This window comes from Muntiacus reevesi, chromosome 5, assembly GCF_963930625.1.
Source record: "Muntiacus reevesi chromosome 5, mMunRee1.1, whole genome shotgun sequence".
Taxonomy (NCBI): domain Eukaryota; kingdom Metazoa; phylum Chordata; class Mammalia; order Artiodactyla; family Cervidae; genus Muntiacus; species Muntiacus reevesi.
Window position 1 is genome coordinate 74,339,472 of NC_089253.1, and position 26,709 is coordinate 74,366,180.

The following is a 26,709-nucleotide window of genomic DNA, read 5'->3' on the forward strand; positions in this document are numbered from 1 at the left end:
GTGAAGTCGCTCAGTCGTGTCCGACTCTTTGGGACCCCATGGACTGTAGCCCACCAGGCTCCTCAGTCCATGGAATTTTCCAGGCAGAACTACTGGAGTGGGTTGCCATTTCCTTCTCCAGGGGATCTTCCCAACCCAGGAATTGAACCTGGGTCTCCCGCACTGCAGGCAGACGCTTTGCTGTCTAAGCCACCAGGGAAGCGTTGGTAAGTCTGTGGTAAATGAATGGATAAGACAGTATATTCAATTTTCAAAGATCTTAAAATATAGAGTGGAGAGAAACAGGGCTGTAACAAAGAATAAGCAAGGCACTGTGAAATCTCCGGAGAAACTGAAATCAGGAAGGGCAAGTCTCAACCGTCAAGCCCGGAGTGCTGAGGTTAGATATGTACTTTGAGATGAAATTCTCTTACTAAGTGAGGGGATCCGCTGGGTCCAGTGCAGAATCTAAAGAATTTAGCACATGGCAAAGAAGTTCTACTGGATATCCAGAAGATTACAAGCGATCAGTAAACACTTGTTGACTAATTGCTTGTCACATCTCTGGAAATAATCAGATTTAGGATAGAGACCTGGTGCACCTCTTTGATAGGTATTCGTACTACCGAACCACATTTCCCAGCATGCATCAGACTGGGGGGTAGTTTTTTAAATGGACTACAACTCCCGGCGTGCCGCGTCCCGGCGGAGCGGACTACACGCCCCGACAAGCCAGAGCAAAGACTATCAGGAGGCGGGGCGGGGCGGGGCTGGTCGGGTCACTTGAGCAGGTTTGACGGAAGAAGCGGCGCGGCGGCGGCGGCTGCGGCGGAGGATGGAGGCGGTGGTGTTCGTCTTCTCTCTCCTCGACTGTTGCGCGCTCATCTTCCTTTCGGTGTACTTCGTATCCTTGCCTGAGGCGGGCGGAGGCCGGCCTGGGGCTCTCCGTCCAAGGGACCGGGCTGGAGTTGGGCCCGTGTTGGGGCCAGGGCAGGGTCGAGGGAACGAGGGAGGTGGCCGGCGTCGGGCGCGGGTAGCCTGGGAGCTGGCACGGCTAGAGGCGAGCCTGGGCTGGAGGAGGGCCCCAGTGGCCCAATTCTGCCCCTCACCTGGGGGTCCGAGCGGGCCTTACTCTCGAAGCGCCCGGGCCCGGCCTGCCCGCCGCATCTCGCCCCCCACGACTCCCAGACCCGCTCTGTCAGGCGCCAGCCCTGGCACTTGGCCTTTCCTTGTGGCCTTCGGGGGAGAGGGTCGCGGTTTACTTCCTTTTTGGCCCTCGAGAGAGAAGGATCACGGTTTGTCTTGCAGCTGCCCTGGGCCCGGCCCTTCGCCTGATGCCCGGGGTCCGAACAGCGAGGGCCCACGTCCCGGGGGCGGTCTCTCGTGGACCGTCCCGCGCTGAACCAGGCGATTTGGCGCCTCTTGTCATTTGGGCAACTCCCCCGCTGCCTGCCCCTTTGTTCTCGCGGGTGTTGGAACTTGTAGGGAACCTTTCACATCCCGAAGTTGACTCGTTTCCAAAGCGGGTGAAGTGTTTCTTTCACGATGCGGTTTTGTAGGGAGTGCTGGGAACGGTTTGTTTTTAAAAACCAGCTACAGCTGATTATTTCGTTGCCCTTGTTGGTTGCAGATCTGTAAATTTCAGTATCTGTACACGTGATTTAATTCTCCCTCGTTTCTCAACTTTTAGTTTTCTCTGTCGATGCGTGTTTAAAACTTATGTATTTTGTATAGCCGTTCGTGCTACAGTATTCAAACTCTATTTTCCGGGCTAATAAATGGTCGTTGAACTCTAGGAAGCGTGTGGGGCTACCACTTTGCTCTTGAGGAAGCTTTTGGTCTTAGTTTTCACCCAGTGATGACTTAGTTGTCACTTAGTGATGTAATGCACAATAAAATTTCAAGTAATTAAATGTAAACTAAGAAAAAGCATGAGAAACTCTTCATTTTATTTTTTCCCCTTGGAAATTATATGCGTCTCTTTCTGGTAGAATTAAACTTCTTGTTTGCCAGAGCATTCTGGCATTAGGATGGTTGTACAGAGTATTTTTCAGTGTGGCTTTATAATTTATTATGGACTGGCAACCTATCGAACTGGGATGAGACAAAACTTGGAATCAAGACTCCTTGCTTAGCTAGTTATTTGCTGTGCACATTGTTTCACCTCTCTAAGCCTCAGTTTTGTTTTGTTTTTTAATGGGAAATGTTTGCTTTCTAGATAGATAGGTGTGTGCTCAGTAGAGGTGTGCGAAGCATCTAGCAGCACAGTGCCTGCCCCATGGCCAATGCTTAGTAAGTGTTACTCTGCCTTCTCGCCTTAGTCCTCACTGAACAGTAGTTTTTGCTTTAACTGATGATTCCTTATGAAGAGAACCCTGACTTTTATTAGGCTTGGAGAACTTGAAAGTGCAGCATCCCTTAGGAAGTTTTTGGTGATCTACCTCTCCTGTGGCATAAGAAACTGGAGCTTAAGTTCAGAGAAATGAAACTTGGATTTCTTTTATTGCAGTTTGGAAAACTAGTCTTGATAATTTAAGATAACCTTATCTAGGGAATTCTCTGGCAGTTCAGTGGTTAGAACTCAGGACTCTCACTGCTGGGGCCCTGGGTTCCATTCCTGATCCTGAAAGCCAGGCAGCACAGCCAAAAAAAAAAAAAAAAGCCTTGGCTTATACAAACTTGTGTACATAGACACTTACTAGGTGGAGTTTTAGACTTAAACATTAAGATACATTCAGGATGTGTTTTGATGAAATTCAGCATATTGTATTTTTGAATAGTTGTATAAGCTTAATACTAGAGCTGAGAGGTAGAAAATCACCAGAGTATACATTTTTTAGGAATAAGAGTTTTCCTGGACTTTGAACCTAGAAGAAAACATGCAGAGAAGGAAAGGGGTGGATATTCAAAATTAGACACAGTCAAGAGCAAAGGTGCAGAGACAGATGTGTTCATGGCATTTCTGGGTGATGGAAGAATAGGCTATCTGGAGCAAAAGGTTGACTTTTGGTGGCAGCCGAAGGTCAGGTTTGGAAAGGCTGGATTAGATTCAGTTTGGGAGGGTTTGACTGTTAAGGAGAAGGGCTTTCACTTTTATCCTCTAGGCAATAGTGAGTCATTGACAATTTTTTGATGTAAACAAAGTGGTATGTCATGAAGATAAGTCTGCAGAGTAGGTTGGAAACAGGAAAGACTGGAAGGTAAGAAACCACTGGAGAACGGGTTCATTTGGATCTGGAGTGGGGTGCTACTTGTGGGCAGGTGAAAGGAGGGATTAATGTGAGTGGCATGAGAAAAAAATGATTGACAGAACCTGGTAACAATTGATTCTGAGATAATGAAATCCAGAATCTGAGAATCTGGAAATCTGAGAATCCAGAAACAGCTTTCCATATTTTGAGCCTGGACAAATAATGCTTATGTCATTGACAAAAATAAAACAAATTGGAGGTGGAGCAGTTTGGGGAGAAAGTGATGATTTTGATTTTAGCTGTGCTGAGGTAATGGGGGGACTTTCCATATGAAAATGTATAGAATTTACTTGAGAGCATTTCTTTTTACCTATTTTATTGGACACTTTCAAACATAAAAGTAGAGTAGTGTAATAAATCCCATGTTTCTATTACTTTAGTGATTTTCAGCATTTTGCCATTTCTTTCTCATTTTTCTCCTAACTATTGTGAGGAGGCTATGGGAGCATTTTAAAGTAAATACCACACATTGAGTAGAAGACTTTTCCTTTTTTGTTTGTCTGTCCCTCAGATTTTTATTTGTGTGTTTATATTATATTGTGTATTTATTTGTGTGTTAAGACCCATTTTTTTCTGTAAGTCCAGTGTAATGTATGTTTACTGTGGAAAGTTTGGTAATAGGGAAAAGTTTTGGGAAAACAAACTATCTGTAATGCAACTTTCAAAGCATAAACACTGCTAACTTATGACCACGCTGAATTTATAGTTTTGTGTCCTATTTTTTTAATATCTTAATTTTCAGATATTTTATGGATATATCATAAACACTTTTTCTACTTTTGGGAATTAAGGTTTATAACATTTATACTGTTTATATGGGTCATATTTTCCATTTCTTGTAGCCACTGTTCGACACTTGAGGAATCCTGGTGGAATGTTCTGTTATGGGTCACATTAGAATTGTGCATAATAAGAGGATTATTCTGTGAAAATAACTTGTTGAAAGAACATAAATGAGAAAATTCAGGTGTCTAATAAATGAGCTTTAAGGAAAGAACTGAATCTTTTCAAGTCAAATCTAAATCTGCCTTGCAACTGGAGTTGCTTTCTGAAACTTAGTTATTATAAAAGAAAACTAATAATTCCTTATCTTGATCATCAGATAATTACATTGTCTGATTTAGAATGTGATTACATTAATGCTAGATCATGTTGCTCAAAATTAAACAAGGTAAGACATTTCTTTCCTCGTTTTTTGGCCTTGAAGACAGTTCTCCATTTTCTGTGCTAGAGATTATTATACATAGTCAGCATATGTGTATTTGGTATACACTGAGATGTTGGTGGAGCTCCTGTGCTTTGGAATATTTTTCGATCATGAAAGCATACCAGAAGACTTAACTTGAAATTTTGTTTCTTTACTCTTTTTCTTTGTCCCTTTGTCCATTACTCAGACTAGTAAAGGTTCATTATCAGGTAATTGTTTTTGTCTTCCGTGTGCAAATCCCCTCCTTCCTGCTCACAGGAAAGAGCTCAGTCTGTCTTTTGTTAAATGAAAGATGACCTTCTTTTTGTGGCTCGATGAGAAATTGAATTAGTTGATTTGTTTTCAGACCGTTTTACCTTTAGTGTATAATCAAAACTTTATATTGGCAATAAAACTTTGAATTTTCCAGCTTCTCTAAGTATGAGGAAACCAGTTGGTCCTGATTCATTTTATGAGATGAGTAGACAAAAGTTTTTTGGATATAAAAGTTCATGTAAAGGGGACTTCCTTGGCGGTCCAGTGGTTAAGACTCTGTGCTGTGCAGTGCGGCCAAAGAAAAAGTTCATAAAATATTTATATATACAATAAAATACTTTATTGTATATAAAAATACAATGCTGAAAAAAAAATACAATACTGAGAAACACGTTTTGGCTTGACCTAAAAATTCTCATGGGTCTTTTCACATCTTCAGTCTACTTAGTTTCTCTGACCCATGAGGGAAATAGAGTTATACTTGAAAAGTTACAATTTCTGTTTTTAAAAAAAAAAAAAGAAAAGTTACAATTTCTGGCAAATTATATTCCTCCTCTCCTCTCCCTTCCTTCCCTTCCTTCTTTCTTTCCAATTTTCCAGAATATGGTTTAATACAATGATAGATTTAAAGAAAGGATTTTGTTTATCTGGTATGCTTTCAGAGTTCTTGTTTTTCCTCAAGATATTATTGAAATATAACATTCATTAATTTCAGGCCTCTTCATCTTTATTTTTAATTTTTTTAGAATTTAAATTTAAATTAATTAATTAAAAAAAATTAAAGTCCTCCTGTGTGCCAGGCAGGGTCTTCCCCCTTTTTAAAAAATTGGAGGGACTTCCCTGGTGGTCCAGGGGTTAAGATTTCACCTTACAATGCAGGGGACACAAGTTCTATCACTGATTGGGGAACTAAGATCCCACATGCTGAGGCAACTAATTAAGCCCGTAAACTGCAACTACTGAGCCCATGTGCCTCAACTAGAGGGAAGATAAAATGTATTTAAATAAAACATAAATTAAAAAAAAATAAAAAATTGGAGTGTTGTTGAATAGGCCTCCGCATCTTTAGAAGAATAATTTTTTTACTGAGAGGTAAATCCGTCTCATATGTGTGTGTATGTGTATTTCATATTTCTTGCTTACTCGGTATTTTCGGTGGCTATTTTGTGGGCTTTCTTTTACAAAAATAAAATTTAAATATAAAGAAAAGATTACCTGGGTTCTTCTATTGAGAAAGTGACTCCTTCAATTTGAAGTTAAGTAGTCTTTTTTTTAAAATGTTTTTGTGAAAGTTATACTTGCACACAACTAAAGTCAGAATATTAGAAAGCTCACAGTGAAAATAGCAGACCCTTCCTGACCCTTTAAAGTCATATCTGTCTTGCTTTTGAGGGGCAACTGATTTCAACACTTGAACTGTTAATTTTTCTCTGATAGTTACATCCTTATTTCTCTATGTGCTTACAATGCTATTTCTTTTTTTTTTTTTTTTCTTAACTCTACTGCATGGGTTGCAGGATCTCAGTTCCCTTACCAGGAATTGAACCCAGGCAGTGAAAGCCCAGAATCCTAACCACTAGGCTGCCAGGGAACTCCCACTACTTGATTTATCAATTTTACAACATTATCTATCGACTTCTGAGTCAATATTGGTAGATTTTGTTCTTAGGTACCAACTTCTAAACATCACTCCTGTTTTTCTATTTTTGTTTGCAGGTAAGTTTATATTTAATGTTTATATCATGTTGTACTATTATAATGTTTTTTATTGCTGAGCCTTATGGCAGACAGTGATCATATTTTTTTAATTTTTTTTTGAATAACTTGTCTTTTCAGATAACATCTTTAAAGTCTTTCAGTACTATTTTCTACATGGTTCGAACATAAAATAGTCTATTAGTTGTTTTTTTCCAGGTGACATTTCTCCTCAAGACCTCCAACCTCTTGCTATAGTCTGGAGCGGTTGCTCTTAGACCTTTTCACAGCTTCCATTTTGGGACTTCTGGTTGGATCTCCTGATTCTTGGAAATCATGTCTTCTTTTCTCTTGGCTTACTACCTCATTTTGCTGGAGTAGCTTCTTGAGATTCGGTACATGGGAATTCAGTTTTTTGAGACCTTGCATCTTTGAAAATGTCCAGTCCTTTCCCTTGATTGACAGTTTCTCTGAGTATAGAATTCTAGATTAGAGAAGACTTTTTTTTTTCGGAGTCTGCTTGATCAATGTCTTTTAACTTCCAGTGTTGATCAAGTTGGGAAATCTAGTGCATTTTGATTTCTTGTCCTTTGGATGGGATCTCTCTCTCCTCTTTCCCCCCACCCCCACCTCCATCCTTTCCAGAAGCTTTAGTATCTTTTCTTTATCCTTGGTGTTATTTATTTATTTATTTGTGGTAATTCTCAGTGTTTTGGAATTTTGCAGTGGTATACCTTTGTTTAGGCCTTTTCACTCATTGCTTCATTCATTCATTGGGCTTCTGAGATCAGTCTGGTAAATTTTCTTCTTTCTCTGATAATGTCTTCCCCCTCTATTTTCTCTCTTCTCTTTCAGCAACTTGGATTTGCTGGATGTTTATCTGCTGGGTTGATCTGCCAGTTCTTTTTTCTTATTCTTGTCCCTTTGAGTTTTTTTCTACCTTCTTGTAAGATTTGCTGTTTTATCTTCTGAATTTTCTAGTATGTATATAGTTTATGTTGAACTTTTAATTTCTAAGAGCTTTTTGTTCTCTTGGTTCATACTTGACTGTCTCTCTGGGATATTGATTATAGTAGTTTTTGAAACTTCCTTCTGCGTCCTACATTATATCTGTTCTTTTCAAGTTCCTTTCTCTTTCTTTTCCCCCCATATTTCATACTGAGGGCTTTCCTCAATTTCTGATATGTGGCTGGTCATACTTTATGGTAAAACACTAAAATGCTCATTGGAAGCTCATTGGGTGGTGCCGGCTGTTGACTGATAGGTGGGCTTCACTGGGGGTAATTGGTTTCTGCCTTTTTGGGGGTACCTGAAATGGCAGTTTTGTAGGTGTTTTCTCTTGTGCCATTAAGGCGCTCCAGAGAAGGATCCTTCAGACTCTTGACTTGGTGATAACAAGCCTCAAGCTAGCATTCTGAGAACACTTTAGGGGAAGAACACATTGTTAATGAGGGACAAGAACAGAGGACTTGGTTGAAAGTCAGTAAACCAAGTATTTATTACACTTGGTCAAGTGTTGCTTCCTGAAACTTTTGTTTCAGGTTTATGTAAAACAAAGTGCAGCCCATTGTAAGAAGTTCAGTTTGAAAGCTACTGCTGTGTTGGTCTGATAACATGGAGGGGAGTAGCAGTAGTAACATCAGCTAACATTTGTTGAGTGCTTATTTTGCATGTGGCTTATGTATGTTATTTGGTCTAATTCTCTATAACAACCTCTTGAGGTGTAAGTGTTATTATCTCCATTTTACGGATTAGGAAATCATGATTTAGAGAGGGTAGGTAACTTCCTAAAATTGCACAGCTGATAAATAGGATAGAGCATGGGTTTTATTCCAGGTTTATTTGACTTTGCAGGTTACACATACTATGTGTATGTGTTAGTAGCTCAGTCGTGTTCCACTCTTTGAGACTCCATGGGCTGTAGTTCTCCAAGCTCTTTTGTCCATGGAATTCTCCAGGCAAGAATACTGGAGTTGGTTGCCATTCTAGCATTATGTTAAATTGGTTACACTGTAAAAATATATTTACATATTAAAAAATGTCCTTGTTGATTGCAAATTAGGTTTAAGGCCCAGAAGATCACTTCTTTGTTTATTAAAAAAAAAAGTAGCCAAAAAAAAAACTGTCTGAGGGAATAAATTCCCTGGTGGTCCAGTGGTTAGAACTCTGCACTTTTCACTGCCAAGGTACAGAGTTTAATCCCTGGTTGCAGAACTAAGATTCCACAAGCCTCCTAGCAGTGGGCCCCCAACTCCGCCCCCAAATGTATTTAAAATCTAAATGCAGGAGACCTGGGGCCAGTGAGTCTGAGCTTCTGTTACATTGATTGCCCTGCCACTATGGAGTTGTGTGACCTCGGGCAAGTTACTTAATCTCTCTTGAGTTTTATTTTCCTCCTTTCTGCAAGTTGGGAGTGCCAGTGTCTGGCTCCATAAATACTAGGTATTAACTTCCATTAAAAGAAAAGTCTCAAAAAAAAAAAAAAAAACCAACAAAAAAAAGAAGAAACATTTTCTACTCATAGGAGAGGAAGAGTATTGGTGAATTGAGAGCCTGCCACTTCTGTGGTACATGAGATACTGTGGTACATAAGCCACTACTGTGGCTCTTGATACATGAGAACTAGAATATTACACAATAAAGAGCATAGATAAAGGCATTGGGTGCTGTAAAAGCAATAGTCTGGGATTCTTTTATCCTGGTCCTGTATCATATTTGTTCAACTTGGAGCTGATATTGTAAGCTGTTAAAGTACTTTTTTTTTCTTTATTTGGTAAATGTGAGATGATTTTCCCCAGGGTTCTGAAGCTTGGAAATGTATAGATAAATATTCTGACTTGAAAGGCAGCATGAATGTGAATATAAGCCATCCCAAATTAGAGTAAGAGATTTTAGCACAGATATTGGAATAGAGAGTAAATAACATTCTGTTTTTTCTTTAGTTATCATTCATACCTGCTTAGTGAATGAATCTGAACCTATGCTTAGGATAAAATGTAATTAAAGTTTAAGTGCATTGTTTTTAAGCTGTGTCCTGATATATGTGCATAGGGTAAGCAGTGATAGCAGTATGCAAATCTGGGACATCTGAGTCTAAAAATAATCTTGAAATACTAGCTTGGAAGATTTCTGTACTCCTTTGGTTTAGCTTCAAGTAACGTACATTTAGGAAGAACACAGCATGAGATGTAATAACTATGTTCTTCCCTTGCAGTGGGTAATTCCAGAATTGGTTGGCCATACTCTTGTCACTGTACTAATGCTCATTTCATTGCACTGGTTCATCTTCCTTCTGAACTTGCCTGTTGCCTCTTGGAATATATATCGGTGAGTACTTTCTGTTTATTGTTTTGTTTAGAGAAAAAAACTTAAGATTTGACAGCTTTCTTTTCTCCAATAAAAATACGCTAGTCATAAATGATAGCAGAACGTGTCATTAAATCAGCATACATTTTTATTTACTTTGGTATATTGGGAAAGTAGCAATTTGCATGGCTCAGTCTTGTAGTAAAAACACAAATTTACATGTGTACGTTAAAAAAAAATTTAATGTTGCACTGTCTAAAGACTTGAGTTGTTTTTTCATTATCTACCTTTTTTATGAATAATCAAAAACCTGAGAATATAAGGTCTTTATTATTTATATCTGCAGCTTTTAATTATAGTGTATATGAAATGCTCCGAAGAAAATTTCACTTTAAATCTTGCATGTTAGATAATGTAAAAATGTTATCCAGATATTCATTTGTGCTACTAGGATTTGAGGGAGAATTTAAGATTTGTGGAACTCAGAGAGCCATTTGTGTTTTGCAGCAGTCATAATTGAGAAATGTAATGGTGAGGAACCCAAGGTTGGACTAGAAGAAGCTTGGACATAAGAGAAGGAAGAGGTCATGAACAGTACTAGGTTAGGACATGCATGTTGTGCAGATGGTACAGTGTGAATGCTGAAGCTCAGATGCTTAAACTCACTGATGCTCTCAAAATTACCCAGTTTTCTTACTTGTAAAAGGAATCATTGAGGAAGAAGATTATCATTTGTATTACTGTGTACACAGCGGTATTCTATAAATATGAAATGTCATGTTATCAAGAGCCCCATAGACTTCACAGTATGTTAAATGCAGTGTCTTCAAGATGTTTCAAGTCTGAGTCTGAGTCAGTGGGAACACCGAATTGAATTGGTCTGGTTTGGTGACTAGGTGTGTGCTTTCCACGCCCTTTGTCTTCGGTACTGACTTTGTAGCCCTGTTCTCCTCCCCCACTGTGGTCATACCTCCATCACTATAAGAAGTACAGTTCTTATTTGTCAAAACAGTATTATTTAATTTAATGTTTAGAATTAAATTAAATCTAAATACAATTTATATTTTAATTAAATATAATCTTTTTTTTTAAGAGTCATGTGAAGTTAGGCACTGCATTTGTGTCTGAACTATCCATTTATAGTCTTCACTGAAGAAGAGTTTTATTTTACCAAAGTAGCATTTATTCTAAATCATTTCTGTCTTCTTGAAATTGCTCTTTTAAGGTAAGTACTGTTTGTTTACCATGCAGATTGAGACTCATCTGTTGATCAGCAGGAGCATCAAATATGAGGGCTTTATTCTGGGCTTCCAAAGTTGCACTAGTGGTAAAGAATCTGCTTATGCAGGAGACGTAAGAGATGTGGGTTCTATCCCTGGGTCAGAAGGATTCCCTGGAGTAGGAAATGGCAACCCACTGTAGTATTCTTGCCTGGAGAATCCCATGGATAGGAGCCTGGCAGGCCACTTCATAGGGTCACAAAGAGTCAGTCATGACTGAAGCAGCTTAGCCTGCATTCTGGATATAGAATCTCTCTTTTTAGTGTTATCTGTGAAATGGGAATAGTTATGTTTGACACTACTCTTCCTTACAAACATGTTGTGAAGGTGAAGGGAATTGCATTAGTTAATTTAGAACTTTGTAGATGAAGAAGTTTCTAAGAATTTGATCAGGTTGGTTTGGTTTTTGCTGCTCCTTTCACTTGTCTAAAGGAAGACAGCTATAGATATTACTGATTCAGTAGTTTTCTACAAAAAATGAGTAAAGGGGTCTTAGTACATAAAATATCCTTCTCTAGAATATTAGTGGATTTGTTTCAGAGGGCAGGAATTATACCAAAAATTAATAGTATTGTATCTTTCAAAGGAAAACTTAAGTCATGACCTGTGATATCATTATAATACTCTGTCAATATATGGTCTGAATATAACTATGACTGATTCATTTTTAGAGTTTGATTATTACTGGTTACTTATTTTTCAATGTTTATGCTGATGGTTTGATTTTCTTTCTAATATATGTACATCCTTTAATTTATCAGGTACATCATGGTGCCCAGTGGTAACATGGGAGTATTTGATCCAACAGAAATACACAACCGAGGGCAGCTGAAGTCACACATGAAAGAAGCCATGATCAAACTCGGCTTCCACCTCCTCTGTTTCTTCATGTATCTTTACAGGTGAGTTTACGGTCCTCTTGGCACTTCCCCAGATGCCATGCCTGCTTCCGACAGGTGAGGTATTACTGTTCTGTGAGATTTTATTTGGACATTGCAGAACTTTGGGGGGTTATGTGAATTTCTTGTGACTTATGTAGAGTTTTTTTTATGTCATGTCATTGAATCAGCATTCTGTCTGACCTGCAGTAGTTACTCCATGTTATTAGTTACTCCTTAGCTGTTGAGGCTGTCCACATTCTTAAGACTGTCTTTGCTCTTCTTTCCCTGCCCTGGTGTCCAGTTATGAGGTCTTACTGCCTGTTTTAAGCATTTCTAAATGTACTCCCAGAGACTTTCCCACTCATGGGTCTTCTGGGTGTCAGACCACTGACAGCAGTTCTCAACAACTTTTATCCATACTGGGCTGATCTTTCTTGGTGTTAGGGAATTTAGATGTGATGACCTTCTCTCCAAAATGCAAGTGGTCTGTTCTGGTAAGACTGCATCAGTCTTCCAGTTAGATTGGAAGTAAGAATTAATATGAAGGATTAGCTGTCACACATTGCAAGCCTTATGCTGTCCTGTTTTAAAATTAAATTTATTACCTAAAGTTTTAGAGATAACATGCCACTTCTTTCTTTACCCATTATAGACCCATAGGATAGACCAAAGAATAGAAAAAAATTGTCATGTGTGTGTATGATTTGATTAAGCCTTTAAGAGGCTAGAAGTCAAGGCCTAACTTTTGTATCGAAGCTTAACTGTATCACATTTGTTTTCCTGAGGTAAATTTTAATTTCCACATGGGCATAAGACTAGTAGGAAAAAACTTGTACTGAACTAAACTCCTGTCACTCAAAAGAGTCCTAATAATTAGAAATTGTACCTAGGTAAGAATTTCTAAAATTTGCTATTTTTTCCTGAAATAGAGCCATTTTAGCCTCTGCCTGAAAAAGCAGGCTTCCTAAAATTCTTTTGCTGTGCTAATTACACCCACTAGCATAGATTAGGTTGAAATTAGAGTTTAGATGATTTCCTTTTTAGTATTTATTTTGTTTGCTTTCCTATATTTTAAAAAATAGGACCAAAAAAGCACACTAGTACCAGTTTCTGGTTCTCATACCTTATCTTATTGTTGATGTGTTTAATTTTTAATCCTCGCATTAAAGATGCAGAGATCCTAGCATAAAGAATAAAGAGCAAAGAAGTTTAATATTAAGAATACAGTGATACATCTATTCTCATTTTTATTACTTTTAAAGTCAAACCATATGAAGGTATCATTACCATCATATATGTTCCCTTCTATTTGTCAGAGGCAAAAGGCAAGGTGGTTATCCTTTCTTCATCCTCCTCTCCCCTCCAGGTTTTATGCTTTTGGAGAGTAAACTAGAGTGGATGCCTCCTGAGTCTTGATAACATGAGCTTCTGGAGACATCTAGGGGCAAAGCCAGTGTAGCCACACTTCCGGGTGTAAACATAGGATTAGGGAGCAGTATCTTGCTTAGTAGACTCAAAGTCGTAGGATTTTAAAATTGACAAGACTTCCTTAGTTCTTAGCTATTGAATTTAAAGAGATGGGAAGATGGACTAAAGACTGGGGATTGGAAGAATCAGAAAGCAGTTGAGGGAAGGTTTAAGGAAGGGTCCTTATACAATGAAATAAAAGATAGGCAACCTATAAAACTGGTTTTGCTGAGGATCTGCATTCCTCACTGAATGCATCCTTTCTTTTTCTTTCTTTCCCCTTCTTTTCCCCTTCCCTTCTTAGCTTATCATTTTTAGCCATGGTGCTATTACCTTATTCCTTGACATTTCCCTGTAGCCCAGAGGTTCGGGATGGAAGAGTAATTTCAGAAGATGTCCTTCTAACACTTTTCTCTTAGCTTTTGGTTGTTGTCTTTAAAAAGTGTTTATAATTCTGAATCATTAATTTCTAATGTAGGGATTTATGCTGCTCCTATGTCACCTGCCACTACTTGCATGGTGCGTTACACCATGGCACCTTGTGGACACTTGGGGTTTGTTAAATAGAATTAAAGGGCAAAAATGCCCATCTTCTTTAGAGATTGGTGGAATCTTTGCCTTTGGAGCTTGTTGGGTACTAATCTGGTAGAAGCTACTACTTCCTCATGGTGTGACCTGGGGCAAGTTTCTTACCCTCTCTGTGCCTCAGTTTCTTCCTCTGAAAATGAGATAATAATAGTATCTGCCTCATGGGATTATGATGCGGATTAAATGAGATAATGCACATAAAGCACTTTGGTTTGTGCTGACCTCTAGTAAACTCTAAAAAACACATTAAAAAATATTAGTTACTACCATTAATTTGTGCAGTGCAGTGCCTACTGTTAGTTTGGTTAAATTTGGACAACTAATCACTTTTAGCAGCAGCAATGTAAGGGTATTTTTCTGTTTTTTAGTCATTTGATCTCAGAGCAAGGCTGATTCCTGTTAAAGATGATAGTCTTGTTACTCTTGTTAAGTGTGATGGTTTTAATGGCGTATTTATTGAGTGATCACCACACGTCAGACACTGCATTTGATACAAAGGAGCAGCACAGAATCCCTGTGTCAAAGTGGGGGCCCTGCTGATGGCAGTACGTGGGTGTCACCTGGAAAATGAAAGTGGACAGGAGCTGAGGCACACAGAGGCCAAGGAGCTCTGGAGGAAGGCCCGGCCACTGCCCAGGGCCGAGAGGCCTTCTCAGAGGAGGTGCCAAAGGTGGGGGGTCATGAAGCCTGAGAGGAATGTAGGGTGTGAGAGGAGGGGTTCCAGGAGTAGGAACATTTTCAGAGACCTCCATAGAGAAAGTTTTTTCCCTGGATATAGCCTGTTTTTCCTCAACTATAGTCCAACACTCATTTTAGGTTATACTCCCTACCCTTGCCTCTACCCCAGGTTTCTTTCTTTCCTTCCTTCCTTCTTTCTTGAAACATTAGAGCCTCTTGGTGCCCCGATATAGATCTTCTTCCCTTTAGGTATTGCTTTTTACCCAAATGAGTGTCCCCTAGTGAGCCTTAGGGATGCAGGTCTGTACAGAACAGACTCTGTAGGAACATTCCTAAGGAAACATTAGTAACATGAATTTCTTCTCTCCACAGTATGATTTTAGCTTTGATAAATGACTGAAGCTGGAGCAGCCGTGGTTGAAGTCAGCCTACACTACAGTGCACGGTTGAGGAGCCAGAGACTACTTAAATCATCCTTAGAACCGTGACCATAGCAGTATATTTTTTCCTCTTTGAACAAAAAATATTTTTGCTGTATTTTTACCATATAAAGTATTTAAAAAACATGAATTGAGTTTTTGTAGCTTTCTGGTTCTCAACTTTAACCTGAACCCCCAACATGTGAAGGTGTGTTTCATCATCTGTATGTAGAAGACAGTTATTTGTATGTAGGAAGAGGACTCTTTCCAGCCTTGCATGCCAAAGAGAAAAGGACATGCTATAAACGGAAAGTGTAATAGATGAGCAAGGTGGCTCTTTAGGTCAAGAGTACAAAACCATACCGTTAGTCTGGACAAAGGAGGCGAGGAACTAAACTACCCTTTTGCCTGTATTGTGGTGGCTTCCTGTATTTCACATGGTTTACAGATTTAGGGGACTGTAAGCCAAATATCTTTTCATAAGAATGTTAACATAAAAATGACATTTCAAAAATATATTTATTTCTTTGCTGAATTTGTGAAGCCTTACAAGCCATTACAGGTACAATGTAATTCCTGCTTATAGAAAGGAAAATAAGCCAAAACAAATTTTATCAAGAGCTTTCATTTAAAAGCCACTGCCTCCACAATTATCCTCAAACTCACACATTCTCACTGGTTCTTGCTGGATCTTGGTTTTGTATTCTAATTGATCTAATTATATTTGATCTCTCTGGTATGTCTTATAATGGGTTTGGAGAGGTGGTTTGGTAGAAGATGCTCATCAGGTTAGATGCAGGAGTAGCTGGTCACTCAACGTCAATGAAATTGATCCTGCCGCCCTCTGCTTGGTGCCTGACTGATCCTTCTGTCCTGCTGCACTGACCCCTTTGTCCATGTCATGGATATAGCAATATCTAATCAAGTTTGGTTCCGTGGAGTACTTGTCAATTCTTGCAGTTGTCGAGAGAAGTTAACTTAGGTTCTGTTTGCCAGATGAAGTGAACCTAACATTTTATTCTCTGTTCTCCTTTGTGTTTTAATTCTCGGAGGCGCTGGTATTTAGGTGAAACATGGCTGTGTTTTATGACAGAGTCCAAAGAGATTCTTCAGTCTGTGGAAGCAGAATTGGCTAGCCAGATAAGTTGTGTGGTCACCAAATAGCAAATGTTGCATGTCCTTTCAGCCTTGGACTAGGCCTTACCTTGGCAGAAGCCAGAGAGCCACTAAGCAAAACTCCCTTTATGGACAGACCCACATTTTGACGATGGTGGTATGCCCTGGCCACACGTGAAAGGAAGGGTGAAATGGTAGCAAAGTGAACTTGGTTCTTTTGGTCTGCAAGTCTCAGAAATTGCTCCTTGGGGTTATCTTGTATTTCTTCCAGGCAAAGAGCCAAGGAGCTGTAACATAGAAGTTAGTTTGTTTGCATCTCTCTTACCTTTTCTTTCTTAGGCACCTTCCTCTGTTTAAAAAAAAACTGTCACTTAACTCTGGCTGTATCCCTAACTTCCAGTGCCTCTAAATGTTCTGCTCAAGCTTTTAAAGCAGTGAAGGTGTTGGGAAATTTAGAACTGAGAGATAAAAAAGAAAGCTTCAGAAAGCTCAAAGGTAGTGGAGGGCTGTTGAACAAAATGTTTTACCTTCTCATTCAAATATTTTTTTAAAAAATGGCAATATTCACAATGTTGTGTTAGTTTCATATCTATAGCATAGTGATTCAAATTTTATTTTATTCCATCATAGTTTATTACAAGGTATTGAATATATCAAGTATTCTTAGTAACCAAAATAGAAACTCCATGTAGTTGAGAGCATCTGGCTGTCAGTTTACATGTCGTCAGGCACAGAGCAGAGGCTGAGCAGATCAGAAAGTTGCCTTGTTTACAACAAAAGACAGGAGCTCTTTACTTCTGAAACATTAACTGTGGTTAAAAGCAAAACCACCTTTCTTATATTGCTTGTCTGTATCAAAGCCAGGAAAGGGGGTAACTCTAGTTTTTTGTTTTTATTTTTTAGGGGCTCTTCTACAAATGATGAAGAGGGAAAGAGCAGTGACTTTTAAGAACTGTGGTTAAGATGCTAAAAATTAATTTTCTGTGCTTTTATCTGATTGGAGAGTTACAGAGGCCCTTAGAAATCCTTTGGTCTAACCATCTTAGAGAGCAGAGCCCCAGGGACTGCATCTGGAATCCTGCTGGTTAGTCTAGTGTTCTCTCTCTCGTATCATTCCTCTTCCCTGTCTGTCTGTGAAGATAGTACCCAGGGCCCAGCCAGTGAAGGCTGCAGTGACGTGCTCCTGGGTGCAGAATACTTTTATCTGTGTGTTCTGTCCTCCTTCCCTCCCTTCAGTGGTAGCAGGTGCCCTTACTGATCATGGGACTCTCAGCTGAGAGAGCTGAGAAGAAAGATCTAAGGTACAGCTTAGTTCTTCAAAGCCTGACAGCCACCTTTTCGTGCCACACAGATGACAAAGGAATAATATTGTCCAAATCTGCTTCCCCACACCTGAACTTTGAGAGATAAGAAAGGTCCCCAATGGCACTTTTTCTTCTGTGGCTCTCACCACTTTCTATCTGGTATTGTGGTCATTTATATGCAATTCATCTCTCCTACTAGACTGTATACTCCTGGAGGGCAGATTATATTCTTATTCATGTTTGTATCTTCTTTCTGTTGCTCTTGGCACCTAATACAGTGCCTTGCACACAGAAACAACAAATTATTGTTGAATGAACGAATAAATCTGACATAGAAGAAGGGAGATGGACTTAGGAAGTAGACAGTTCTGGGTTGAGATTTTCAAGCCCTGCATCTTCCAGTTATTAACCTTCTCAAGCCTCAGTTTCTTCGTGTGCAAATTAAAGATGATACTACTTATAAGAAAAAAACAAAAAAAGAAGTAAATCTGATTGTGTTGTTCTATTGCTCTTTCAGCTTGAAGTCTTAACTGATGTCCTTTACGTCAGAGAAGTCAGAAGTAATGGAGCAACATAATCAAAGTCTACCGTCTGTTTTCGAGGCAGTCACATTATGGAATGTTCTAAGACATGCTAGGTTAGGAAAGGAAACAGCTGTATTTGGTGCACCTGAGACTTGTGAAGTGAACTTTACTCACAAGTAATATTTTGTCAGTAATTGTGATAAGAATTATGTACTAGGTATAATTAATTATTCTCAAATGTAAATAAAATTGTTCTAACATATAAAACAGGCAACAAGATAGAGAAGGGAAATCTGAAATTCCACGATAATCTTATTATCTAGATTGGTGCCACCTGAATGTATGTACTTTAGACCAAATTTACTATTTTGCAATGTAGTATAACAAAGCTTGAAATATTCTTGGTGTAGTGACACTACAGTGAATAAGGTCATTCAGAGAACGGGCTGTTATGCCTTTGTGAGAACTTGTCAGTGAAGCCTTTTGGGTTTAAGCGATATTTACCATGAAAATTCTAAAAGATAGTAGTCAAACTGTATTGCTGTAAATAGTCTTGAGGACTGAGGGTCATTCAAAGCCTTAGGAGTTAGCATTGTGAACTTCAGTAACCACAGTAATAATAACCTTTAGGACACAGATGTTAAAAGGGATTGATCACTAAGTTGGTACTGAGCTCAAATTCTCTTCAGAATAAATTCTTTGATAAAAGCTGTTTTTGCTTTCAATTGCTTCCCTCTGAAGCTGGGTGAGGAAGAGTGAGTGGGTGGGCAGTCCGAGTCAGCTAGCTGAGAGTTCCGAGGTTTGACTGTGGCGTCCCTGCTGTGGATTTGGTTTGCTGCTTCCATTTACAGAGCAATCTTGGTTTCATCTGTATTAGTTCCCATTCAATATTAGTGCCTAGTCAAAAAGTGAGTCAGCTTAACAAAAACTGAATTTGCTGTTCTCCAGCGGAGCACCTTGTGTGTAGAGGTTGAGAAGACTAGTAAGGTGCCAAGTTACATCCTACTACATCATCTCTCTCCAGCCATCTCTCGTATTCTTGGTTCACTTTTAAACACCCTGTGTTTTATCAGTCTCCACTTTGTTACTGACCCAGAGGACATAGTTCATCTTAAATATGATATTCTAAGTACCATATACTCTTAGGGTAAGAGACTGGCACTTGAACAAGGAAGGAGCTTGAGTCCTTCATGTGTTTTCACAGCTCAGTTCATTCAAATTGATAACTCTGAAGGAGAGGATGTAACAGGAAATCAAGTTTTAGAGTCTGATCTTATACTTGATCTGATCAACAGCCTATTTCACAGACTGGATGCAAACCAGGTGAGGGTTGAACTCAACAGCTCAATTAAAAGCAAGTTTGGCTGCCACTGCATCTAATCTCTAAGAGATCTGCAGGGCAAGGCTAGTCTTCTGGTGTAAGTCTATATAAAATACTAACTTTGGGGAAGACAGTAATAGGACTAGTCCACGTTAATTGGTAATTTTCTATTTTACCAGCTACAGTAATCAAACTTAAGGGCATTCTTGTTTTGTCCACAATCTACTACTTTCCCTCCCTCACCCTATTTTGAAGCCAGTACCAGACATTACATATGTAATATTTTTATAAGATAAGTCCCAATATCATACATAAGTTGGCAACTACTTCGTACTAAACAGCCAATTGGTGCTCTGATTTGCCCCACTGGCTCAAGTTTTACAATTTGTTCACATCAGGATCCACCAAAGATCTGTATGTTTCACTTGATTAGTCTCTCTTAAGGCTCTTAATCTACTAAATTCCCTTTTTCCTTTGCATTTTGTTGAAGAAATGGTTTCATTTGACATAGCAATCAAGTCATTTGTTGTGTAGAACTTGTAGTATTCTGGCTTTGGCTGATTGCATCCTCTGCCATAAACTCTTAAAAAAATTGTAATTTTACTGTGTACATTCTCACCCATCACAATGCTGTCTGATAAGACACTGGTAAGGGAACTAACTCGGACAGCTTAAGCACTTGTCTAAAGTGACATGCAAGTTACAGGATTTGTATTTAGGTCTGATGATTCCAAAACCACTACTTCTAACCATTACTTTATAAAGTAATTGAGATATTCATATTTACTATGGAGGTTTTCTTCTATAAAACTTCATAAGCCTGTTTTATTATATGGAGAAAAATACAGAATTTCAAAGGTGTCATTTTCTTCTATGAACTACACAATTAGAATCAGTCAAGTGGGCCCTTAAATGTTTTAACTATCTTTGACAAGTTTTAAGTCAATTTTTAATCCAGGGTTAAGTGGACATCTACAGACCAAGGAAGGTTTGTATGACATAGTGGCTAAAAGCGTAAACTCAGGGGCACCTGGCTTTGAATCCCAGCTCCTTCATACCAGTTAATTTATTTAAACCTACTTCCCTCATTTGTAAAATGGAAATTAGTATTTGCCTCATGAGGCTACCTTGAGAATGAGAATTAAATGAGAATGAAATGAGTGGCTCATCTGCGGTGACTGGCCTAAAGCAAGCACCAAATACATTAGCCCAAAGGAATACCTGTTCTGTAATCGTGTTACTTAATAATCAACTAGTGTATAGCGTTGTGGTTGAAAGTTGCTCAGCAACTCTTTGCAACCTCATGGACTATACAGTCTATGGAATTGTCCAGGCAATTCTACTGGAGTGGGTAGCTGTTCCCTTCTCCAGGGGACCTTCTCAACCCAGGAGCTGAGGGGGTCTCCTGCATTGCAGGTGGATGAGCTACCAGGGAAGGGCAGCGCTGTGGTTGGCCCCTCTCAATACCATTCTTGCTCCTACTTTTAATTTTAGGTCTCATTGCTAATGTAGCACAGTCCCACAATTTTCAAAAACCACCAGTAAGTGCCAGCTGACAACATAACAGTTACCTCGTGTGTTAACAAATCTGACTCATAATCTGAAGATGGCTCAGAAATCTAAAAGTTAAAAAAGCCTTCAGTTGAGTCCCACATGCACTTGGATTTAGGAGTTAAAATCACAGGCTTTGGAATAAAAATGAGTTTGAAAATCCCAATGCTACCACCTATTAAGTGTATTAGTTTTCTTAAGCCTGAGTTTATCACTGAAAAAAAAGTGAGCAATACTTGCTTACAGAGACAGAAGTTTAAATAATGTATATAAAAGTACCTGGTATCCAGTAAGCACTCCAATTATATACACAAACATTAGGAGAAAGTATACAAAGGAAAAGGAAATTTAAAACCAAGCCAGTTAATTTATCAGTTCTTTGTGGACAAGGAAACAAAATCTTACTGAAAAGGTCTTCATGTGGATCCATTAACAGGGGAAAAAGAACCCATTTAAGCAGTATGAAAGAACTTTTAGAACAAATTTTTCATTGATAATACAATCAAGACCGCTTTTCTAAATTCATAGGCGGCAAACTGGTATTTTTCCATTTGGGGGAAGAGGGAAAGTTAGTATTTGGAAACTACTTGGTACCCAACTCCCAATTCAATATGTAGCTGCATTTTAATATTAAAAATGAAATGAAGCCACACAGGACTTAAATGAAGAACATTAATATATTTATTTGAATTATAGATACAGTCTATCACTATGGCTAATTATATCTTAAATAAGATGTTTCCCCTGAGGCTATAAAAAGAAAAAAGGCTTGGACTCATTACATCCATTTAATACAGTGACCAAAGCAGCCACTAATCTCCACATCAGAAAAGGAAATGCTCATGGTAAGCACACTCATCAAGTTTGAGGGAGAAGAGTCCACTGCCATAAAACCAATGGCAGGCACCTAGAATTGTTGGAAGTATTGACCACTCCAGTATTCTTCCTTAGGAAACCCCATGGACAGAGGAGCCTGGCGGGCCACAGTCCACAGGGATGCAAAAGCGAGTATGACTGAGCATGGGCACAAGTGACAGGATGATGGGCTGATTTTGTTTGTTGAATGTTTACAGGTTTAAGTCTTTCTGGAAAAAATGTCAAGTCATGAAATGATGTTAACTAAAGACCATCAACTTTTCTCTTGCTTCAGTGGAAGAGAATTGTGTTTAAAATCTAACTCTCTACTCTCAGATTTATTAAGGTTGGGAAGTTTTCTATACCTGCTGGGATCTGGCCTGAAGCTTTAAACAGAGGGATAATCTGACTAAGCTAAATCTGCCAAGTGTAGCTGTATATTTAAAGACTCAAGTAGAAAAAGTTCCTCTTGCCTGTTGATCAGAGTAAGTGGCAACCATACCTTTGAAGAGGGGAGCAGTGTGTGGAAACACTACTCCCTCTGCCTCACCAGTGGATCTGCTATCCTAAGCTGACTCTCCACTCACTGCCTGCCAAATACAGATTTTCCACATTTGAACTTCCTTCTACTGTGAACGTCATTCTTAGCAGTAAAAATCATAAAGCCTACTTCTGTAGTAATTCACTGGTGGGCAATAGGTTTTCATTTTCATAAATACAAGTGTACTATATAGCTTTGTATATATTGAATGTGTTCTCCAAGGAGATCTTTAAAGAACTATATATTTGTTATGAAATAAATTTTAATTTCAAATTGGAAATCTATTTTTGCCCCTTGTCAGCATTTCCACTGCCTAACTGCACAATTTCAGATGTAGTAGTATTTTTGAAACTTTCCAGTCCTGTGGCTACTGCTGGGTGGCTACTGCTGGGTCTTCCAGATTTGTTGACATATTGAATGCAACACCTTGATGGCATTCATCCTTTAGGGTTTTGAATACTTCTACTGGAATTCCACTGCATCCCCTAGCTTTATTAACAGCGGTGCTTCCTAAGGCCCACTTGACTTCACTGCACAGGATGTCTGACTGGGTGACTGACCACACCATCGTAGCAATCCAGTTCATTAAAATCTTTTTGGTACAGTCCTTCTGTGTGTTCTTTCCATCTCTTCAGCATCCACTAGGTCTCCATTTCTGTCCTCTATTGTGCCCATCTTTGGGTGAAATGTTTCTTTGGTATCTCCCAATTTTCCTAAAGAGATCTCTACACTTTTCCTGTTTTCTTCTAATTTTATAAACTGTTCATTGAAGAAGGCCTTCTTGTCTCCGTGCTGTTCTTTGGAAATCTGTGTTTAGTTGGATATACCTTTCCCTTGCTCCCCTGCTTTTTGCTTCTCTTCTTTGTTCAGCTCTTTGTAAAGCCTCCTCAGAAAACCACTTTGCCTTTTTGCTTTTCTTTTTCTTTGGGATGGTTTTATTTGCTGCCTCCTGTATAATATTATGGACCTCCGCCTGGAGTTCTTCAGGTACAGTTAATTAGATCTAATCTCTTGAATCTATTTGTTACCTCCACTGTGAGAGCTGGACTGTAAGAAGTGAAATGAAGTGAAAGTCGCTCAGTCGTGTCCAACTCTGCGACCCCATGGACTGTGTATAAATTCTCCAGGCCACAATACTGGAGTGGGTAGCCTTTCCCTTCTCCAGGGGATCTTCCCAACCCAGGGGTCGAACCCAGGTCAAGGCAGACTGCCAAAGAATTGATGCCTTTGAAGTGTGGTGCGGAAGAAGAATCCTCAATGTCCCTTGGACAGCAAGGAGATCAAACCATCCAAACTTAAGGCAAATCAACCCTGAATACTCACTGGAATGTCTGATGCAAGCTGAAGCTCCAATATTTTGGTCATTTGTTGTGAAAAGCTGAATCATTGGCAAAGTCCCTGATGGTGGGAAAGATTGAGGGCAGAAGGAGAAGAGGGTGTCAGAGGATGAGTTAGCTGGATGGCATCACTGATGCAATGGACATGAACTTGGGCAAACTTTAGGAGATGATGAGCGATAGGGAGGCCTGGTGCACTGGAGTCCATGGGGTTGCAGAGTTGGACATGACTGGGTGACTGAACAACATTTTTGAACATGAAGCATATGCGGCATTTCCTTTAAACTGCAAATGTTCCTGAAAATTTTCTAAATTAATCCACAATTACATACAATAGCTCTTTAAAAAGATAACTGGTTAAGCAGTGCTTTGTTAGACACTGCTAAAACACTCCAGGTGAATCTATGGATGTCAAATTCAGCAAACTGATTGTTCTAAGTAAAATCAGTACTATTTAAACACTCAGATTAATGGCTATTAGATTTAACACAGCAGCAATTACTTATTCATTCTGTTTATTGAATTAAAAGGGAGTATAAACAATTGGTTAAGTGCTATGCACTGACATGGAAAAGGTGTACTTAAAAAAAAAAAAAAAAAAAAAAAAAACCCAGGAAAGCAAATCAAAGTTAACATAGTTTCAGTTGAACAAAAATTTAAAGACATTTAATATACTACACATTTATAAAATAAAAAGTTAACAAAGGGTGTTTTGTAAATAATTAGTACAACAAGTGAAAATAAATATACCAGAGACCTGAAGTTTTTTACGCTTTAATGAAATAATAAAGCAAAGAAATTTAAACTACTAAATATAATCTGAGAGGCAGTTAAAAACAAAAAACAACCCCCCCCCCCAATTTAAGAACACAATCCTTTGAAACACTTAATCAGTCCATAGCAAATAATTATTACATACCAAAAGCTCTAAGTGTTAACTAGTTCCACCACAATGCCATGTAAATCTTGACAATTTAGAAATCTTGAGATCAACACTTAAGTTCTTTTCTTGATCTCTACAGCTTGGTTTGTAAATACACACATGCTTTTGTGGATCTATTCCCCTCGCCACATACACACATTTTCAAGGAGCCAATAAAATTTTTTCCACCTGTGCCTAAAAATGTTCCGATTCAGTTTTAGCACATTTGACCCTGATGATGAAAATGTTTTAAGTTAAAGATGGGGACACAATTTCAGTCTTATAAAAATATACCAGTATTAACCAAACCTTAATTCAGAGAGGGCACTTCACATGTGCACGAGACTTTCAGTAAAACTGATAAGAACCCAGAACAGCTGATTCTAGGACTTATTAAGTACTCTCTCTCTTTCATACAGATACAACACACACACACACACACACACACACACGTTTTTATAGTATTAGTTTCATTAAATCCAGGCTATCTGGATTAAGTAGATAAAGGATGGGTTTTGTTTTTGCAACTATAGGGCAGCTACTATAACAATAGCTTAACAACACCGAAAATTTTCAATTAAGTTCACCCTGTTTTTAGAAAGTGTCTAAGTGTAAATGCAAATTCACCTCTTAAAGTTAGCGGTTTATATTAAATCAGGTATGGTTTTTGAAATGAAAGTCATGTTTTTGGGAACAACCCCAAAAACGTTGCTAAAATTTAAATGAGAAAGTAAAACAAAAAATCAAGATAAACATTTTAGATATGGGACAAAAAGGATATTAAGAAAAATGTCTTCTTTCCTCCCCATTCAAAAGTAGTCATTCTTCTGCTGTGAAAGAAACTGACATGGATGTTTCCCTTTCAAGAGATGTAAGATGTATTTACCAGTGTGAGCAGAGGTGTTAGGGTCAGTTCTTGTGTGCAGGAACCAACATCCTAAAAAAGAGAATTTCAAGATGGGGAGGGGTGGGGAAAGAGGGTTTTCTATTAATGTCATGTAATGCCACTCTAGAGGGACAACACTCCTAATAATAAAAATCACCAAATTACTAGTATTGTGGTTTCAGATTAATAAAATATTGACAAGTCATTTTAATTATTTTTAAAGTTAGGTAATCCCTTTTTGTTCTCCCACCCACTAAAATGGGCCAATTTGTAGGGGCATTTGCAAACAAAATTTCCTGTTTAAACTACTTACCTGGTTAAATAGAACATTTACCTGGCCAGTAATAGAAATGTAGCTAGCATGAACACTAACAAAATACAGAAATCAAAACTGAGGCCGTCTTCCCTCCCAGCTAATTCCCTACTCTTAATTCACCACCCACACAACCATTTTAGGAACCCCAAATCCAACACTGTACTATTAATAACCAGTTATTTGGAGGAAAAAGACATTTAATTTCATAGGTGCTCTAGCCCTTGATCAATGAATAGTTAACAACAAAAACATTTTCAAGCACATGGAAATGAGCCTACTAACCTGATTTTTGGAGCCAAAATTCTCCACTCTATTTTGATTTATGTGCAAAAAGTATTGGTACTTTTCAGTTTATACATTTGTTAGTATCTTGCAGCTGGCTTGAAAATATTCTCACCTCAAGCCTAGAGAGACTACAGCACAATCAGAGGTTTTCATTTGACAGCTACGAGTTAGACCATCCTGCTATCAGGTTCTCTGTACCATAAAATCCTAGGTTTCTTCATTTATTTCACTTTTCTAGCACAGTCACTGCACGGCACATGCATGAAATATAGACGTTTACAGCAAATTGGCACAGCAAAGTACCAGTATATGCAGAAGCTGCCAGTTAAGACAGACTTGGAACACAAACTCACCTAGCTGCTACAGAAACCTTTGCATAGTTGTTACTCCGTTTTAATGGAGTTATGTTCTTGTAAAATGTGCCTCACTCTGCCTCCACTTTTTTAAAGTGTCTTAACTGTACTTCAGAAGCACTCTGAAAACTCAGATCTAGGGGTGGTTGGGTGAAGGACAGTAGACTCTGAGTGCCAAATTGCCCTTGAACGGGCACAAATCCCAGTGAATGTTACAAATGTACCATGGCATACTAATGAAATTTGTAAACAGCTGTGGCGTTTCTATGCCCACATTTTGTTAGTGATGTTACCACAGACATTGGGGTAATTAATGGCTTCAGGGTACACATGGATCACTTAAAATATGAATGGATTTAACTGTACTGAGGTAAAGAGAAGTTGCCACTTAA

The 26,709-nt window shown here is 38.7% G+C and overlaps 1 protein-coding gene across 3 annotated transcripts; it reads left to right on the forward strand.

Annotated features, from left to right (window-relative positions):
* The first annotated feature begins 751 nt into the window (after nucleotides 1-751).
* CNIH4 (cornichon family member 4) lies at nucleotides 752-15,157 on the forward strand. Of its 3 annotated transcripts, XM_065938404.1 has the most exons (5): nucleotides 752-883; nucleotides 4,333-4,401; nucleotides 9,602-9,714; nucleotides 11,735-11,875; nucleotides 14,960-15,157. In XM_065938404.1, exons 1-5 carry the CDS (start codon nucleotides 815-817, stop codon nucleotides 14,985-14,987), a joined length of 420 nt encoding a protein of 139 aa, XP_065794476.1. In that variant the 5' UTR covers nucleotides 752-814; the 3' UTR covers nucleotides 14,988-15,157. The 3 variants fall into 3 exon arrangements, with proteins under 3 accessions (XP_065794476.1, XP_065794477.1, XP_065794478.1); XM_065938405.1 differs by lacking the exons at nucleotides 752-883; nucleotides 4,333-4,401 and adding an exon at nucleotides 981-3,179; XM_065938406.1 differs by lacking the exons at nucleotides 752-883; nucleotides 4,333-4,401 and adding an exon at nucleotides 6,607-6,782.
* The last annotated feature ends 11,552 nt before the right edge of the window (nucleotides 15,158-26,709 follow it).

Bases quoted from the DNA above. Each gene is read 5' to 3' on its own strand.
- CNIH4 (XM_065938404.1), top strand. From the start codon at position 815: ATGGAGGCGGTGGTGTTCGTCTTCTCTCTCCTCGACTGTTGCGCGCTC. The intron at 884-4,332 runs GTATCCTTGCCT...CTTGATCATCAG, and splicing joins TCTTCCTTTCGGTGTACTTC to ATAATTACATTGTCTGATTT. The intron at 9,715-11,734 runs GTGAGTACTTTC...TTAATTTATCAG, and splicing joins GCCTCTTGGAATATATATCG to GTACATCATGGTGCCCAGTG.